This window comes from Dermochelys coriacea, chromosome 1, assembly GCF_009764565.3.
Source record: "Dermochelys coriacea isolate rDerCor1 chromosome 1, rDerCor1.pri.v4, whole genome shotgun sequence".
Taxonomy (NCBI): domain Eukaryota; kingdom Metazoa; phylum Chordata; order Testudines; family Dermochelyidae; genus Dermochelys; species Dermochelys coriacea.
In genome coordinates, this window is record NC_050068.2 from 187,392,338 (window position 1) to 187,411,092 (window position 18,755).

Sequence of the window (18,755 nt, forward strand, 5' to 3'; positions counted from 1 at the left end):
ATATTTTCATTAACGGTTTGGATAATGGAGCACTTGGAAGTAGTTTGGAGAACAGGATTAGAATTCAAAATGACCTTGATAAATTGAAGAATTGGTCTGAAATCAATAAAATTATATTCAATAAACCCAAGTGCAAAGTACATCAATTAGGAAGGAAGAATCAAATGCACAACTACAAAATGGGGAATAACTGGGTAGGTGGTAGGACTGCTGAAAAGGATCTGGGTGTTCATAATGGATCACAGATCGAATGAGTGAACAATGTGATGCAGTTGCCAAAAAGGCTGATATCATTCTGGGTGTATTAACAGGAGCGTCTTATGTAAGACATGGGTGCTAATTATACCACTCTACTCGGTATTGGTGATGCCTCAGCTGAAGTACTGTGTCCAGTTCTGAGGATCACACTTTAGGAAAAATGTAGACAAACTGAGAGAGCAGAAGAGAGCAACAAAAATTATATAAGCTTTAGCAAACCTAACCTAGGTTTGTGGAGGAAAAAAACTGGGCATGTTTAGTCTTCAGAAAAGAAAACTGAGGGGGGAACCTGATAAGTCTTTAAATACGTTAAGGGCTTTTATAATGAAGATGCCGATCAAGTGTTCTCCATGTACTCTGAGGTTAGGACAAGAAGTAATAGGCTTAATTTGCAGCAAGAGTGATGTAGGTTAAATATTAGGGAAAATTTTCTAACCCTAAGGGTAGTTGAACTCTGGAATAGGCCTCCAGGGTAGGTTGTGGAATCCCCATCACTGGAAGTTTTTAGGAACAGGTTGGACAAACACCTGTTAGGGATAGTCTAGGTTTACTTGGTGTCCTGTCTCAGCACAGGGGGCTGGACTTGATGATTTCTTGGGGTCCAAACCTATATTTCTATGGTTCTGTGTATGACTCCCATGTAAATCAGAAGGAATCTTATGCACAAATCTAAGGACCACACATGCCTTTTTCATTGTTATAAATACAAATTGTTATATCTTTAGGCTAGTCCCTAAGCATTGCAAAGTACAAATTCAGTGTGATCACTCCAAAGAATTAAAGTTTTGGTTTGGTCTGTGTCTGGCTTTAAAACAGATTGCATTGGAGAGAATTTTGTTATCTTAATTCACTTCAGAAGGTGTTTCCATTATTTAACAGTTTTACATAAATTACTGACACACATTCAAATATTATCAACCCTTGTTTACAGACAGTGAAAAGCAGAGTCCACGAGCAGGAACAGGTGAACCAGTTTTAAGTTTGCACTACAGTACAGAAGGAACTACTACAAGCACGATAAAATTGGACTTCACGGATGAGTGGTGAGTTGTTTTTTTGTTAGCTGTTAATGAGCGCAATTTTCCATTGTATTAGCATTTGTTTACCTAAATATTATTCTTTCAATTATATATACCACTTAATATGTATTGTTTTCTGCTGTTTCATAGTTTTGTATTAGTATTTTACAGAGGTAGTGACCATCTGATTAGGAATAAACTATTTTTTGTGTTCTATTTGCATTCAATTATCGCAGGCAAAATTATTTTAAGTGGGCAAAATTCTTCTTTCTGACCTCAGTCTTTAAATATATAGCAAAGAGTATGTAAAGAATAGGAAAAAGTAGCTTTCATCATTAACTTTTTAAGTTGTGGAGAATTTTTTTTTATAAACACAGCTCAGCAAACTTCACTTTGTGATAGTACATCTATGTTAGAATGCTATGGATTTAATTCTTCTAGCTAAAGAAGGTTTCAGAGCAGGCACAATTACAGAAATGTGTTGTGAATTTTTTAATTAAAAAATGAAAAGTAGTAGTAATAGTTCACTGTATAACTCATCTTTGGTAATTTTGACCAAATCTTAAAATAATTCAGAAAAAAAATATGCTTGAAATATACATCTGTTGAGTCTACATGGATTTTAAAAGAGCTAATTCAAATTTGTGGAGCGAGAACTGCAGCAGGATCTGTGTTCCCTTGTTGGCACAGAGAAATCCAAACATTGCTTGAAAATGTCTGAACCTCAACTAAATTGAAGAGCAATTTAAGGAAATTGAAGGATAGTATGAAATGGGGGTAACCATGAGAGAGAGGCTCCACATGATCACTTCTTAGGCCCCATGGACCCGGAAAGAAACGTCTCCATAGCACATGGGTCTGTAAAAGGGTATAAAAGGAAATTCATCTTCTCTTTAACAGTCTTTCAAACTTTTTGTTTACTTTTTTAAAATCTAATTATCATGCTGCACCGCTACAGAGTCTTGAAATCTTAACTACAAATTGGAGTTCTCAGACAGCTATAAGGTGCACGTCCGTCTGGACATGCAGTTTGGGCAAGCAATAGTTGTTTAGATGTTTTCTTTATGTTGATACTTTTTAGATATTCATTCCTTACGTCCTGTCCTTGAAGAGGACACTGCTTCTCAGGCGCAGTCTACTCTACAAAGTTAGGTTGATGTAAGCCATCTTGCATTGATGTAGTGGTGCATGAGTCTACGCTTAAATTTGTCTGCCACTGATGTAAGTGCCCCATTACAGCAACACAGTAACACCACCTCCCTGAGTGGTGTTGAGTCATGTTCGATGTACTGAAGTCAATGCAGCGCGAGTGTAGACACTTAGTTACTTATGTCGACCCTAACAGCACTCCAGTAGCTGTCCCACAATGCCCAACACAGAGTGCTCTGCTCACAATTGTAAACTCCACTGCTCAGGGTCACAGAAGACTGTAAGGCCCCATGCTCCTTTAAAGCCCTGCATATTTTTGAAATGCCTTTTCCAGCTCTCTGTTGTTGTTGTGCCACGGACCATGCTGGCTACGCAGTCCGGAAGTGCTCCTGCCTGGAGTAGACAGGAAATATTGAATCTCCTTGGCCTTTGGGGAGAAGAGACTGTACAAGCACAGCCATGGACCAGCTATAGAAATGTTGACGTCTGAGTAGATTGCATGGGGGATTCAGGAGAATGGGAACGAAAGGGATCAACAGCAGTGTTGCATGAAAGCAAAGGAACTTCAACTGGCATATCAGAAACCCAGGGAGGCCAACAGTCAATCTGATGCTGAGCCGCAAACCTGCTGCTTTTACAAAGAGCTGCATGTCATACTTGGCGGAGACCCCCTTATCCACCCCGCATACCAGAGTGGATACCTCCGAGGAGCCAAGTCACAGGCCCCTACTGTGAACAGTGAGGAGGAGGAGAAGGAAGAGGAGGATGGGGGACACGTGACTGGGAGGTCTAGCTATGCCACAAGCCAGTACCTGTTTGATACTCTACCGCAATCCAGTCAGTCCTGGAAGTCGAGTATGGGAGAGCCTGTTGCAGGGGAAGGATCTTTGGGTAAGTGTGTAAATTTATTTCCCATTACATTGATGGTGCCCCCAACTTAACAGGACACAGCTACCAACTTTTCATTAATTTACTAGTACTAGAATAGGTAGTGTTACTATGAAGAGAGGTAGCGTTATCTGTTTTTAATTCCCCCATAGAGGTAGGCAAGGGGGCCCATGCAGAGCCGTCTATTTATGTACACAGGAATGTCCCTTTAATCCTGAGAGATCTCAATGAGACTTTCATGAGGGTACTCTGCAGTTCTCTCCTGAAGGTTTCTAGGGTGGCTGCCTTATTTCTTCTTCGATGGTAGGATGCTTTCCCACACCAGTCAGCAATACCTTCGACAGGCACCATTACAGTACATAGGCTAACAATATATGGGCCCCCAGCAGTAGCTGTGCTTTCTCTTTCTTTGTTACCTTCAGGAATAAGATATCTGATAAAATAACCACCCCTTGTTGAAGTGACAATAAGCATGTCTTGTGTAAAACTTTAGAGGAGTAAGGGAAGGGCGTTTTGAATCTTAACTTTTGCTTTTTCTTGTGACTGTATTGATAACAGTACCACTGTGTGTTTTATCTGCAGCTACTGCAGTTGCGGCATTGAGGGGTTCCTTCTGCAGATCCGTGGAAAGCCTGAGCCAGATAAGGTGAAAGAAGAGGACTTGGAATTACATGTTCAATGAGATCCTGTAACCAGTGCTGATCAGACCGTGAACAAAGGGCCTGAGAGTGAATACAGCAGGCATCGTGGAGAAGGGAAGAGGAGAGAGTCCCAGTAGGAAAAAGGAGAGGGAGATGCATCAGGACATAATGGGGCTTCTCCGTTGGCAAACACAGATGCTGCTGACTCTTGTGGACCTGCAGGCAGGGGTGCTGGAACTAGTGGTGCTGAGGATGCGGTAGCACCCCCTGGCTTGAAGTGGTTTCCATCATATAAAAGGTTTAGAGTTTTGTTCAGTGGCTTTCAGCATTCCCACTATAAAAATCGTCCCAACACCACTGCCTGCATGTTCAACAATCATGGGTTTGCCTTCCTTTGCAGTCCATGGAGAACTCCATTTCAGCAGCTTCTTACACCTCCTGCTACATGAATCATAAAATATCAGGGTTGGAATGGACCTTAGGAGGTCATCTAGTCCATCCCCCTGCGTCAGGACCTGCATTCCTACCCCTACCACTTCATGCTAGGTGACATTAAAGACACAGCAAGCTTCACATATGCAGACTTGTGAAAGCCACTGTTGCTGTATGTGTAGGCAAAATGGACATGAATGTTTTTTCCCCTTGTTAAGTTCTGTTTCATTAGTATATTAAGTTTTTTTTATGTATTTGCTTTTAAATTGCAGTCTTTTTTTTTTTTTTTTTTTTTTTTTTTGGCCACTGATTTTGGTACTGAATAAAATTGTATTTGGACAATCATTCCTGTTTGTTAGTTCACAACATATGTTGCAGAGTGCCTAGTAGTTCTGAAAGCTCCCTCCTATTTGCTACTGTACAGTGTGACACAACTCATAGGATCAGTGACAAACACGGTATAATAATCATAGATGTGCAGCAAGCACTGCAAAATTTAATAGTTGCATTGAAAGAGCTATATTCTTAGACAGACATGAAGCACCATACAATTCCTAACAGGCCCCAATACAGCAGAGACAGGTAGAGCACGGTATGGCACAAGACATACAAGGGCTTACTGTTAAAGTGCTTTTTCAAAGCCTCCCTGCGCCGTATAGCTACGCATTGAGCTCTTTTGTGTCTGGTGGTTCAAACTCAGCAGACAGTCTCTTCACATCCATTCTCCAGCCCGGTGGCAACTTTTCCACCTTTGCTTCACAGATACTATGCAGGACACACGAGGCAGATATAATCATTGCATTGCTTTTTTCACCATGATCCAGTCTTGTGAGTAAACAATGCCAGTGTCCCGACCAAAAGCTCATTTAACTGTCATTCTGCATCTGCTGAGCCAGTAGTTGAATTTTTCCTTGGTGCTGTTGATGTGGCTGGGGTATGGCTTCATGTGCCAGAGAGCAAGGGGTAGTCTGGGTCCCCCAGGATCACTATTGGCATTTCAACATCATCAATAGTAATCCATCAGTCAGGAAAGACAGTCCCTGCTTGTAGTTTTCTGAACAGTCCTGCGTTCTTAAAGATGTGAGCACCCACACCATCCCTGACCAGCTACCATTTATGTCCGTGAAGTGGGTCTGCTGATCCACCAATCTTGTATCACTGTAGAAAAGTAGCCCTTTCTGTTGACGTACTCTGTGGCTAGGTGATCTAGTACCAGAATAGGAATATGTATGCTGTCTGTTGCTCCACTGCAGTTTGGACACCCTTTTGCTGAAAATACATACACTATGTCCTGCACATTGCTGAGAATCATAGTACTGTGTAGCAGGAGATGATTAATAGCCCTGCACATTTGCATGACAGTGGCCCTCCGAGTGGATTTTCCAATTCCGAAATTATTTCCCACTCACTGGTAGCAATTTGGCACTGCAAGTTTCCACAGTGCTATTGCCACTCACCTCTCCACAGTGGGTGCAACTCTCATTTTGCTGTCCCTGTCCTGGAGGGCTGGGGCAAGCTTGGCACACAGATCCAGGAATGTAGATTTGTGCATCGGAAAGTTCTACAGCCGCTGTTCATCATCCAAAGCCTGCTTTATGATGTGATCCCACCAGGATCCCATCCAGGCCCAGGAGCAGCATTCCACTACCATGAATGCCACCAACAGCCTGGAATTGGTTCCCACTACGTCCCACAAAATCTGTCCTCCAAGAAATAGTCATGTTCCCTGCTCATTCAGTTTTTCTTATGGCTCTGCAGATAATATAGGATAGTGCTTCCTATGCTTGCAATGCTTATGACAATGGTGCAGAGCTGTGCAGGCTCCATGCTTCTGTCAGAGATGGCGGACAGGGAGGAGGGTCATGCAAGTTCATGGGATTTTTAAAAAGGCATGAAAATTATGTGATATAGATGACATTATGGGATGAAGGCAGATGCACGCTGGGAAGTTGACCTCTTCTTCCCAGGCACCCCTGTGCAACTCAGTTCTGCCCCCTGGTGCATTGTGAAAACTTCTCAAAAAACAGAGTGGTAGACAATGGCAGGTAACTCACTGGGATACCTACCTATGGTGCGCTGCACTGTGCATCGACACAAGCACTCATGGTGAGCATGTATAGCACCAACACAAGGAGCCAAGTATGCATGCACGCAAGCAACATAGTGACTGTGGCAGCTTTATGCTGATGTAATTTGTATTGACCAAAGTTTGTAGTGTAGACGTGGCCAGTCTGGAAAGAGTGGGAAATTGTGATAAGTTAAAGAAAACTTGATTGGTTAGCGCACAGTTTCAATCGCTATTTTTCATGGATTCACTTCCACTTATGTATTACATTTTACAGGAAGGACAGAGGGCTTATGTGGTGAGGTGCAGTGCTAGTTCATGACTGGCAATTTGATGGTGCATGTTCAAAGTCAAAGTAAATGTGAAATTTACAGTGCTGAAGTCTAGCAAGGTGGTTCTTGTGGAAAATTAATAGAGTTTAGCTCTTTAAAATTCCACTGAGGTCCTTGGTCTCTGACAGGGGCCCATAGGTAGGGGCCACCACAATACAAGGGATAATAGTGGAGGAGATTACAGAATGGGAGACTTCCAGTTACTGGAATGTAACCCAGGAATAGTTTTTGTCTTTTTTTTTTTAAATTTGCAACATCTTGATGCAAGTTTCCTTAGACCGAAAACCCCACATTAATGACCTCTTCCCACCAGAACAAACAAACCCACAGCTAGCATGTCTCCTGTTTCTTGGTTGGTTTCACAAACTGAATACTATATTTCACTACTGTGTAGATGGCCATGTTGCAATCCAGCATTAATTCTGGACGCAGACAAATTCTTTTCCATTATATTTTTTTAATCTACTAAACATATGTAATATTAAATGACTGGATTCTGTGCTCCTAAAACTTAAAAAAGCCTTCATATTTTTAGGTTAAATGTATAAGGCAATTATTTTATTATATGTCCTAGGTGTATTAGTTCTCAACACTTTTTTTTGAAGTAGTTTAAGATTCTAATGTTTGAAAACTAATGTAAATTGTTCGTGTATTCATTTAAAATGGAAACTCTTTCTACCAGATAATCTAAGTGGCTTGGGTCAGCCTTGTTTTATGCTGATGTCCATCACTGTAGTACTGAAGTTCTTACTCTCGGGAGACAAACAGTAATAGCTCATTCTCTTCTGTCCCTGCTACCAAGAGGCAGGTTTAATTTTCTAAAATAGTTTAATATGTATAGTAATAATACCAAGAACAATGGCTCTCTGCTATCATAGATTGAAAATGAGAAAAATATTTTTAACTTTTAATCAACACTACAATAAAAAATAAAACACATTGTACCCTGTAACAGTTTGAAACTTGCTTCCTTAAGCACTTTCAATGGGATTTTGACTCCTAAGGGCTTAAATCCCATTTGAAAATGAGATTTAGGCAGCTAAATTAGTTAGGTGTTACAGTACTGAGTGCAGCAATGCCTAAATAACCTTTAAAAATCCAGGCCTTAAGCCCTGATCCTTATATCTACATGGAGTCCCATTGACTTCTCTGAATCTACCCACGCAGATCTGGGCCTTAGACACTCTTGTGATGGGTATGATAGAAGATCTTAAATAGACTGTCAGAATCCAAATCTGGCATGCTTCGGATTGTTGCAAGACTATCTTCTGCTGGCTTTAACTAACCATATACTTATAATTTTTGCAGTGGTTATTGCTGAATGTTTTAGGACAGGCATGTTCTGTGGGAGGTGCAGAACATAAAAAATGTATTAATGTATCAGAGGGGTAGCCACGTTAGTCTGTATCCACAAAAAAACGAGGAGTCCGGTGGCACCTTAAAGACTAATGCCCAAATAAATCTGTTAGTCTTTAAGGTGCCACCGGACTCCTCATTGTTGTGTTTTTTTTAATAAATTTTTTAGTTACTTTTATCGACTGGTAGTATTTAATGTGCTAAAATTACATTACTAAAGTACTCCGTGACCATAGTTTTGTGTGCTATACCAGTCAAAAACATTAAAAGTCTGATTTTAAACTGGCAAAAGTACAAAAACCAGCTTCAAACTTCAATTAGGCAGAAAAGTGATTCTGAAAATTACTAAAGGAATTTGTGTTTGTTTTTTCCTCAGTGGTTCCATATCAATTGCTCTCAGTTTACAGGTTAAATTCTTTTTTCTTGCAATTAGCATCACAGACTCAATTTGGCATGTGCAAATCCACATGTTCTTTCTTTCTCTTACATAATCACTTGTAGTGGTTTGATTTTGCCGACACTTGTTCATGGATGAGGCAGAGTGGACTCAATTTTGCGTTCATGTAGCTGTTTTGGTTGTACAGGAGTAAAACTATTGGTTTGTCAGGGAAAAAGCCTATTCACCACTCTTTTACTAGTTTCAGAGTAGCAGCCGTGTTAGTCTGTATCTGCAAAAAGAAAAGGAGGACTTGTGGCACCTTAGACACTAACAAATTTATTTGAGCACAAGCTGTAGCTCACGAAAGCTTATGCTCAAATAAATTTGTTAAAGCTTTCGTGAGCTACAGCTTGTGCTCAAATAAATTTGTTAGTGTCTAAGGTGCCACAAGTCCTCCTTTTCTTTTACTAGGGTTTTCCTACCACATGTGGACCCAGAATCAGAGCTGCCAATCAGAGAATGTCTGTCTAAGACATGCCAATAGGGAGAGGTTGTCAGAAAGCTTATGTTTCTGAGAGACTGCTGGAAGAAGTAGCAGAAACCTCCTGGTCTCCAATGGAACTTTTTTACTTATTTTCTATCCTCTTTTCTTGTTTTTGTCTTAACTCTTTTCCAGCAATGAGCCTGAACTTTATCATGTTTCTGACCAGTTTCTTAGAGATTCACCTGTTCTGTCTTGTTTTCTTTATTGGCTGGCTGCTGTTCCCACCACCAGGGCAAGGTTATATAAGTGGCCCTTTAGTTTAGCCGTGGTTGTGTGCTAAATGCTTCTTTCAGTGTATAAGGCCTCTCCACGATCTTAATTTACTGCATAGTGTGCCTTACTCTGCTAATACCTACTATGGGGGACAACAAAGAGCAGAAAATGGAGGCACCAAGAAAACCAAGATTATTTGGAAGAAGAAAAGGAGTACTTGTGGCACCTTAGAGACTAACAAAGTTATTTGAGCATAAGCTTTAGTGAGCTGTAGCTCACGAAAGCTTATGCTCAAATAAATTTGTTAGTCTCTAAGGTGCCACAAGTACTCCTTTTCTTTTTGCGAATACAGACTAACACGGCTGCTACTCTAAAACATAAGATTATTTGGGACTCCACATCATTTCCCCATCACCTCAGGTCAGCTCAACGGGAGACCAGCAGAAAAGCTGCAGTAGTTCAAGGGTGTTCTCTAAAGGTAGTCTTTACCTCGAACTCACTCAACCACGTGTAAATTGTCCAGGATAGTAAGTGTTAAAGTGCTTGCAACTCTAGTCCTTTCTTGGGACAAGTAATTCATGTTCCAGAGGTTGTATATTAGGATCGTAAGTCAATGGACATAGCAACAGGAGTTCCACAATTACCATCCAGATAAGATGAGCAGAATCCAAGCACCTCCGTGGTAGCTGTGGCTCATTCCTAATGCCATGTGAACTGATCCCCAAAATTCCCAAGCCAGGAGAATGTTCTCAGGGCTAGCAAGGATTTGCACGTGCCCAGCACTGGTTGAAAGCACAACAAATGGTGTAAGAGACTAGCTACCTCACCTCATAGACCTGAAAGCCCCACTTATAATCATTCTACCAATCTTCCTTGTCCACAAGAGTGAGTTTTCTCAGTCCAGCAACAAAGAAAAGGTGCAGGATTGAATATTCATCTCCACTTTCATTGAGATGGTTCTCAGAAAGGTTTTCATTGTTTTATTGTTGTGGTGGTTGTAAGTTGAAAGCAAGAAGAGGAGCAGAGTGAGTTAAAATATGAGACCCTAGGAGGAAAAGGATAAGACTATTCTAAAGGTCTTTCAAGATATGGAGGCAGTTCTGTATGTTAATTGAGAAGGAGCCATTTTCCCCATTTAAAAAGAAAAAACATTTGCCAACAGATGTCCCATCTACTCTAAGCGTAGGGGGAAAACAGACCTTAAATACCACTTAATAGTAATTTATGTTAAATTCTGATGTTTTAAAGGTGACCACTTTAGTCCCTGTAATAGTTTATTATTTGTGGCATGGTCAGAAGTTATTTATTCATTTTACAGAACATGGCAGAAGTCTGGTCCTTGCTGTGGAAAGTTTACAGTCTAGGTTAAAACATGTATGGATTATTACAACATAAAAAGAGTGGTTTAAGGTAACATAGTATGTGATAACAGATTATTCATGTACACACCTTAGTTCATGTCTCTTCCTTTTCTTACTACAGCTGCATGTTAAGGCTTCTGTTTCTGTCTTGATATGCTATATACTTACTTCATCAAATCCATGGTGCATGGTTTTGCAGACCAATAAATTCTTGTGAAGTTATGACACATCTGCATGGAATTTTTTAGCCCTGGTTCTCAAAATCTCATTTAGTACAGATTTGGGGTTTTACTACTTTAATAACTTTGTTGTAATTTATTACATGATGTTCCAGTGATGAAAAAGATTTGTAAAAGGTAATTCAAGGCAATGGACACAACAACCAAAAAATAAGATTAGATGTAGTCATATATTTTGCTCAATCAAGCCCTTAAGGATTCCATCTTTATAAAGACAGGTTTCAGAGTAGCAGCTGTGTTAGTCTGTATTCTATGATATAACTGCTTTTGCTCCAACCCCTCAGACAGAGACAAAACCTACAAGATCTCTATCATGCATTCCTACAACTACAATACCCACCTGCTGAAGGGAAGAAACAGACTGACAGAGCCAGAAGAGTAGCCAGAAGTCACCTACTACAGGACAGGCCCAACAAAGAAAATAACAGAACGCCACTAGCCGTCACCTTCAGCCCCCAACTAAAACCTCTCCAACGCATTATCAAGGATCTACAACCTATCCTGAAGGACGACCCATCACTCTCACAGATCTTGGGAGACAGGCCAGTCCTTGCTTACAGACAGCCCCCCAATCTGAAGCAAATACTCACCAGCAACCACACAACAGAACCACTAACCCAGGAACCTATCCTTGCAACAAAGCCCGTTGCCAACTGTGTCCACATATCTATTCAGGGGACACCATCATAGGGCCTAATCACATCAGCCACACTATCAGAGGTTCGTTCACCTGCGCATCTACCAATGTGATACATGCCATCATGTGCCAGCAATGCCCCTCTGCCATGTACATTGGTCAAACTGGACAGTCTCTACGTAAAAGAATAAATGGACACAAATCAGACGTCAAGAATTATAACATTCAAAAACCAGTTGGAGAACACTTCAATCTCTCTGGTCACTCGATTACAGACCTGAGGGTGGCTATCCTTCAACAAAAAAACTTCAAAACCAGACTCCAAAGAGAGACTGCTGAATTGGAATTAATTTGCAAACTGGATACAATTAACTTAGGCTTGAATAGAGACTGGGAATGGATGAGTCATTACACAAAGTAAAACTATTTCCCCATGGTATTTCTCCCCCCACCCACCCCACTGTTCCTCAGATGTTCTTGTTAACTGCTGGAAATAGCCTACCTTGCTTGTCACCATGAAAGGTTTTCCTCCTTCCCCTACCCCTGCTGCTGGTGATGGCTCATCTTAAGAGATCACTCTCCTTACAGTGTGTATGCTAAAACCCATTGTTTCATGTTTTCTCTGTGTGTATATAAATCTCCCCACTGTATTTTCCACCAAATGCATCCGATGAAGTGAGCTGTAGCTCACGAAAGCTTATGCTCAAATAAATTTTAGTCTCTAAGGTGCCACAAGTACTCCTTTTCTTTTTGCATCTTTATAAAATGAGGGCCACATTTTAGAAGCTACTCCTGAAAATTTGGCTCCAAACATCTGACTTTACTTGTATTAAATTTTTGTAATTACTTACAGTAATATGTTGTAGGGATGTTGTGCTTTGTGGTTGTCCCTTTGATTTAAAATGGAATCTTCTTGTGTCTTTGCCTCATTACTGAACCATTTTACACATGCTTTGTTAGGAGCAGCACAACTTCGAGTTCGAGAGGGAGTGGAAGTCACTGCAAACCTGAAGGCCAGGAAGAAGCTTTAAGAACACACAGCTCAGAACAGACAACACCAGAAAATGAAGAAACAAGTAAGATGCGTAGTTTTTCCTGTTATGGTAAGGTCCCAATTCTACTCATGGCTACGAATGAACTCAGTGGGAGTCTCACACGTACCGAAATGAGAGCAGAATGTAACCTTAATAAAACATTATTTTTGTCATTTATTTTCAAGAAGGCAAAACGGATAACAGAGCTCAGGGAGGCAACAAATTATTTACTTTACAAAACTAATTCCAATTGTCAACTGAAGAGGCATGTAGCTATGTATAAGAGAAACTAATGTTTTTCTTAATTCTGAACTTCTTGTCCTTTATTTCTTTATATTATGGGAGAACAGTGAATAGTTTTTACTGTCACCTTGAGGAGGAGTTTTTTCCAGGCCAGAATTAAAGAACTTTGGTAGGGTAGAGAAGCCTTGTACCACCATGTCTATGCTGTATCTGTACTCTGGATAATTAGGGGACTTCGGACTTCAGGGCTGTTACCTTTTAAACAACATTAACATTTGCATTAAAAATCCTCCTGTTTTCAATTGGTAATCTGTTTAGTAAATGGACAGTTGAAGTTGGCAGCTTATAAAGGGGGCATACAATGTTAAGGTGTAAATCTGAAGAAAAATGTATTGTACTGAATTCAGTCAACCTGCTGGATTCATTGCTACAGGAGACAATTGGAACAATGGCTGTATCAGTGAGTATATATTGAGGATTTCCAAATAAATGCCTAGAGATATGAAGATTACCTTTAAATAAGTTAATTAACCTTTGTAACTCTAGGTAATCATAACTATGAGTTATCACATCTTCTGTTTCACAACATTAAAAGTAAATTAGCTACTAAAATACTTGTATGATCAAGTATTGAATTGTAGCATGGACCAAGAAAGGATCTTCCCACCCCACTTTTATTCTCTGATATACCAAACTGAACAATTGGTAAGTGGATTTATGGGGTCTTTTTGTCTTCCTCTGAAGCATTAGATATGGGCACCTACAGGACGTAGCATACCAGTCTACATGAACCAGTGGCTTGATCCAGTGTAGCAATTCCAATGTTCTACAGGACTTACGGTGTATACTCATGTTACTGAAATGATTATATGATCTGGTGTTTAATTTCAGGAGTCTGTAAAGAATTGCATGAGGAAGTCACAAGTGCTGAAGAGTTGAAAGCTATAGATGAAGCTGTAGAGAGAACAGAAACAGGTTTGTCTGCTGTTTCTTCACATGATTGTCTGGCTGAAAAAGGGTAAAGCAAAGCCAAACACAAAATTTATTTATAACCTTTGTAACAACGTCTTCCTAAGTAGACTATTACTATCAGTGCTGTCAGTGGCTAATTTTGACTGCCTTTTTCTGTTAGCTGTGTCAGATAAGGATATATCTGAGCATCCTGGAACCAGCACAGAAGGAGAAAGTGATCCCAATCTCGACAGCATCTGTAGGAACCCAGAGGAAGGACCTTCAAGTGAAAAAAGCAAAGAGCAAGAGAGTTCAAGTCAACAAAGTACAGAGTCCACTGCCAACCCAGTTAATACAAACCATGAACGTCAACCGCAGCCAAACTCCTCAGGGCTTGCAAGTCATGAAGAATCATCCACCAGAAGCACTGCTTTCCAAGAAACTGATGATAGTGATGATGACCCTGTCCTGATACCTGGTGCAAGGTATCGAGGAGGACCAGGACATAGGTTAGTAGAATTATTTCCTTTTCTATTATTTGGCATCAGTATTTTCTGAGGGAAAACAAGGAACTGATGCCCCCAGCCCCCTACAGAAGGATCTCAAAGCTTGTGGCCCAGAGCGCCTCATCAACATCTTACCAGGAACCTTGAAAGCTGCATCTAGTTAGGATATTTTTTTTAAAAAAGAAACTCATACAAACCTAATACTTGCTGTGTTTGTATATTTCTTGCTAAAGGAATAAAAACAGCTTTTTATCTGAGTTCCCCATTGATAAATGTTTGCAGTTAATCAGTGTTGTTCTCAACGCATGTTAGGATACTGTCACAATTTCAGGGCAACAGCATCTGTATTCCCCTTCCATGGTCCACCAATGACATCCACTTTTGGCTTCTGGCTCCCAGATATCACCTCTCCTGGCCAGAGACCTGTATCTCACTCCCTTCTGACTGGGCTTTTTAAGGTTCTACAGCTTCCTGATTTACACTGATCTCCCAGCCAGCCAGCCTTCCTAAAAAGCCAGTGCTTTTGTTTTCCTTCTCTCCCAGGGTTATGACCTCTGTATTGCCCCAGGTTATGATTACCACGCAATTGCTTCTAAGCAAGCACATTCATTCTTAATATGTTTTCTCTGTAATGCTTTAACTTAAAACAATAAAAACATACACGCATGCTAAAAAGCTTATTGGAGGGCATCCTCAACTCCAACCTAGGCCTCTGGTAGGTTTTAGTCCTTCAAAACCCACAGCTGGGTTTTCATCATGGTTACAAGTTCATCCACCTTCGGTCCCAAACCAGAATGAAGGTGGGGCAGAATATCCTTTTCTTTATATTGCCTTGGCCTTTGATGTTGGCCTTCTGTAACAGTCATAGAAACATAGAAATCTGCAGACGAAGACCAGGTCCTCAGGGTGTAGCTTCAAAAGGCTGGGTTTTTGCATAACTGGAGGTGGGGCGTTTGCATTAACTTCTCCCTAGGGATCCCCCAAGAAATCCACTTACCACTTCTTGTCTCAAAACTTCATAATTGTGTGGCACATTTTCAGTAGAGTCTTTTGAGCTCCCAGGTCTTGTATCAGTCATATGTGACACCTAGAAAGGTTACTTACAATTCTGGCTCACAATGATACATTAACTTAATACAGTAAGGTCTTTCAAGGTTATTGCAGGAAGTTGCCCATCTGTCACAGATACAATGGTCTACAGTTTGTCTATCTGCACTGTAGGCATCCTTGGTTTGCAAAAGTACTCACTATTGGTAGGCAGTGCTGCATTTTGCTGTAGCGTATGTTTAATATACTGTGACTTTTCTCCATTGGTGGTTGATCAAGTAATTTTGAATTTTCCTTTTTCTCTCTCATGAGAAGAGAACTTTCTTACCCTTTTTCTCTTGTTAACTTCTGAATACCAATATGGACAGGACTAATAATGATTGAGAGTAACTAGAAAATTATGGTTGCAAAAAAACCCCAAACCTTTTTTGACCTTTGTTGCTAAGAAAGTTTCCTATATATCATATACTTGACATCTTAATCCATCATTGGCATAATAACCCTCCCATTCACCAAAATATGCTGTTAACATCAATGCTTGGACTGTTCAAATACTGTCATAATTTATTAAGCAAACTTTCAGCTATTGGACTCAAGGCAATATATTTTTAAAATTTCTATTCTCACTTTGTTTCACCTTAGGATATGGTACATCTTTCTTTTGGGACATACTTAACACTGTATTTGTATAGGATAGAGGTTATGTTTCTGTTAATTATGTACACTGGAAATGCAAATAGTTGAAACTTAGCTGTACTGTTGCTAAAGAAATTAACTTGGCATCAAGTTTAATATTCTCCTTAATTTAATATTCTCCTTAATTTTAATATTCTCCTTTCTGTTTCATATTGGCTCTTTGATGTATATTTAGGTCTTGGAGGGCGGAAGCAATGAATGACTCATCCTGTTTTCCCTGGGATTCATAAGTTCTGCAAAGTAGGAATTTTCCAAGGGACTGCATGGCTGAGGAGATTTTTAAAATATAGGACTCCTTCATATCTATAAAAGCGGCAGAGAGTCCTGTGGCACCTTACAGACTAACAGACATACTGGAGCATGAGCTTTCGTGGGTGAATACCCACTTCGTCGGATGACATGCATCCGACGAAGTGGGTATTCACCCACGAAAGCTCATGCTCCAGTATGTCTGTTAGTCTATAAGGTGCCACAGGACTCTTTGCCGCTTTTACAGATCCAGACTAACACGGCTACCCCTCTGAAGCTTGACTTCATGTCTGTGTCCCTAGATGACATCGTAGCCCAGAACGCTGAACAGTGTATCAAAGCCCACCACTGTTGTTGACGTTTTTTGGGACTCTTACTGGAATGTTAGAGAGAAACAGGATTGAATGGACCATGGACCCTGAACTACCCTTTTGCCCCTCATGGTTTGGGTTGAGGTACATTGATGAGGCATTGTGGAAAAGTTTACCCTTCTGGGGTATGTCCACACAAGGGAAAAAATGTGATTTCACTACATTACTCCATTTTTACCTTGACCCGTTAACATGTGTGAGAACTACAAATGCCCTGCCCATCCTGGTGTTTTACCACAATTGATTAATACATGGTTTTAAAAAAAACACTTAAAACTTTTTTCTTAGTTATTTCAAAACCCAGGTGTTCATGCAGTCCCAAGTGACTAATGTTTTGTAAATATCATAGATGCATAAATCTACGTGATTTCAGTATCTGGGGTTGTAAGTTGGGCACCTTTCACCAGGCATGAATTCACTTAACATTTGTAAAGATTTAGACAACAAAACAAGTCACATTTCTGAGGCTGGAAAAAGGCTCTGGGAGTTTTCTTGCTCCTTTCTTTATCTTTATATCTGGCACATTGCTCTTTTTTAATCTTTCCCTCATCTTCTTTTTACTGTAGTAGTTGCAGTGTATTGAGCAATAACTTCATTAAATGCTGCTTTTCCTCCAGAGAATGTTGTGGAGTCTGCACTATTCCTTGGTAGGCTCACTAGATACCTATGTAATGCCCCAACAACTGTAGACATTCTATGAACATCTCAGCAGGATTTGTCAGTGTTTTTCACATGTTTTTGTTGGCTTTGTAGCCATCTAGTGAGGAAAGCCAGAAGTCTTATAACAGGTGAAGGGTAAATAATCAAGGATGGTGGTTTGTCATGTACCACCAGTATAGCCAGTTTCCAGCAATCTTCATTATTTTTTTTTCAGCAATTTCAAGTGTCCTAGCTAATGTGCAACACCAGTTAGGATTCATAGGCTTTAATTCAGCAAAGCATTAAGTCTCCTTAGTGAGACTTGAGCATGTGCTTAAACTTCAGTTTTTAGCAGGATATAACTCCAACCAAGTTCTTGTTTCATGCCACAATTTTGATATTACAGTCTCAGCACTTTTTTAGTTGCTTATAACTTCATCAAACTTTAGCAATTTGAATTGAAATTTTCTATGCTGTATCTGTTTCAGCAGTTCAATTTGCAGGTTGATTTTTTTTTTTTTAAATTTCCTGGAAAATGGTTAATTCATTCATTTGAGAATGAGGCCAGGGAAAAATACATTTTGCCCATTTTAAAAAACAAAACAATCTGACATTTTATTTGAAAAGTTTTGGATCAGGGACTTGAAACTTGGCAGGTGGTGGCCTTTGTGTCAGGATTGTGCATTTTGCTGAACCCATGAAAATCTGCCCAAATTTGGTCAAGTTATAAGCCTTTGAAAAATCATAGTTCTCACATGCTCAGGGGAGACTTGGATATTAGCAGCTAAATACCCCAGAGATTCCATATGCACTGGGTACATGCCAGCCTGGGGCTGAGCAGGACTTTGCCTGAAATTGCAGCTCTGGGTTGCTATAAGCTGTGCTGCATCCGAGTACCTGAACTGAGAGCAGGAAGCCTGTCTGTCCTGTGCTCAGTGACTCCCTCTGGTGACAAACCATCCTGATACAACTACAGAAGGGGAAAAAAGCTAGACCTGTTGAGTCTTAAGGGAGGAGTAAGCTCGGGCAAAGACCGTGTAGGTCGATCCTGGGACTGGAGACTGAAGGGAGGGGAGGGGAAGACTGGGATTGAGAACCAGTGGAGTGGGGGACAGGAAATGAAGGGAAAAGGGAAATAGATCTAACAAGGTCCAGGGGATCAATTGGGACTGACTGGACAAAGACTGTGACAAGGAGCTGAGCTGGGGGAGACACTGAGATTTGACAAGGAGCCCAGGGACGGAGACAGGGACTGGGTATGCGGTGGTAACTGGAGACCACGGTGGTGGTGGGGAAATAAAATGATGAGAAGCCAGGAGGAAGGAACTGGGACTAGCAGAGCAAGGAGACTGGTGAGAAAGAGCTTCAAGACTAAGGGGGTAGGACTGGGATGAGAAGCTTGAGGAATGGAGACTGAGACTGGCTAGGTGAGGAGAATGGGACTGGGATGAGGAGCCAGGGTGGCGAAGAGATATAACTTGGGACCAAGGACATGTTGGGTAGGAG

At 40.6% G+C, this 18,755-nt stretch overlaps 1 protein-coding gene and 1 long non-coding RNA gene across 2 annotated transcripts in view; one reads left to right on the top strand and one right to left on the bottom strand.

Moving 5' to 3' along the window:
* DCAF6 (DDB1 and CUL4 associated factor 6) overlaps nt 1-18,755 on the top strand; it is a 154,350-nt gene that overhangs the window by 108,454 nt on the left and 27,141 nt on the right. The window contains 4 exon segments of the mRNA XM_043510068.1: nt 1,190-1,301; nt 12,474-12,589; nt 13,682-13,765; nt 13,923-14,250. Coding sequence (XP_043366003.1) covers nt 1,190-1,301; nt 12,474-12,589; nt 13,682-13,765; nt 13,923-14,250 — 640 coding nt within the window.
* Nucleotides 450-18,346, bottom strand: LOC122459158. Its single transcript, XR_006279661.1, has 3 exons — nt 18,334-18,346; nt 936-944; nt 450-821 (listed from the first exon to the last, which is right to left on the bottom strand). It is a non-coding gene; the product is annotated as an uncharacterized LOC122459158 (long non-coding RNA).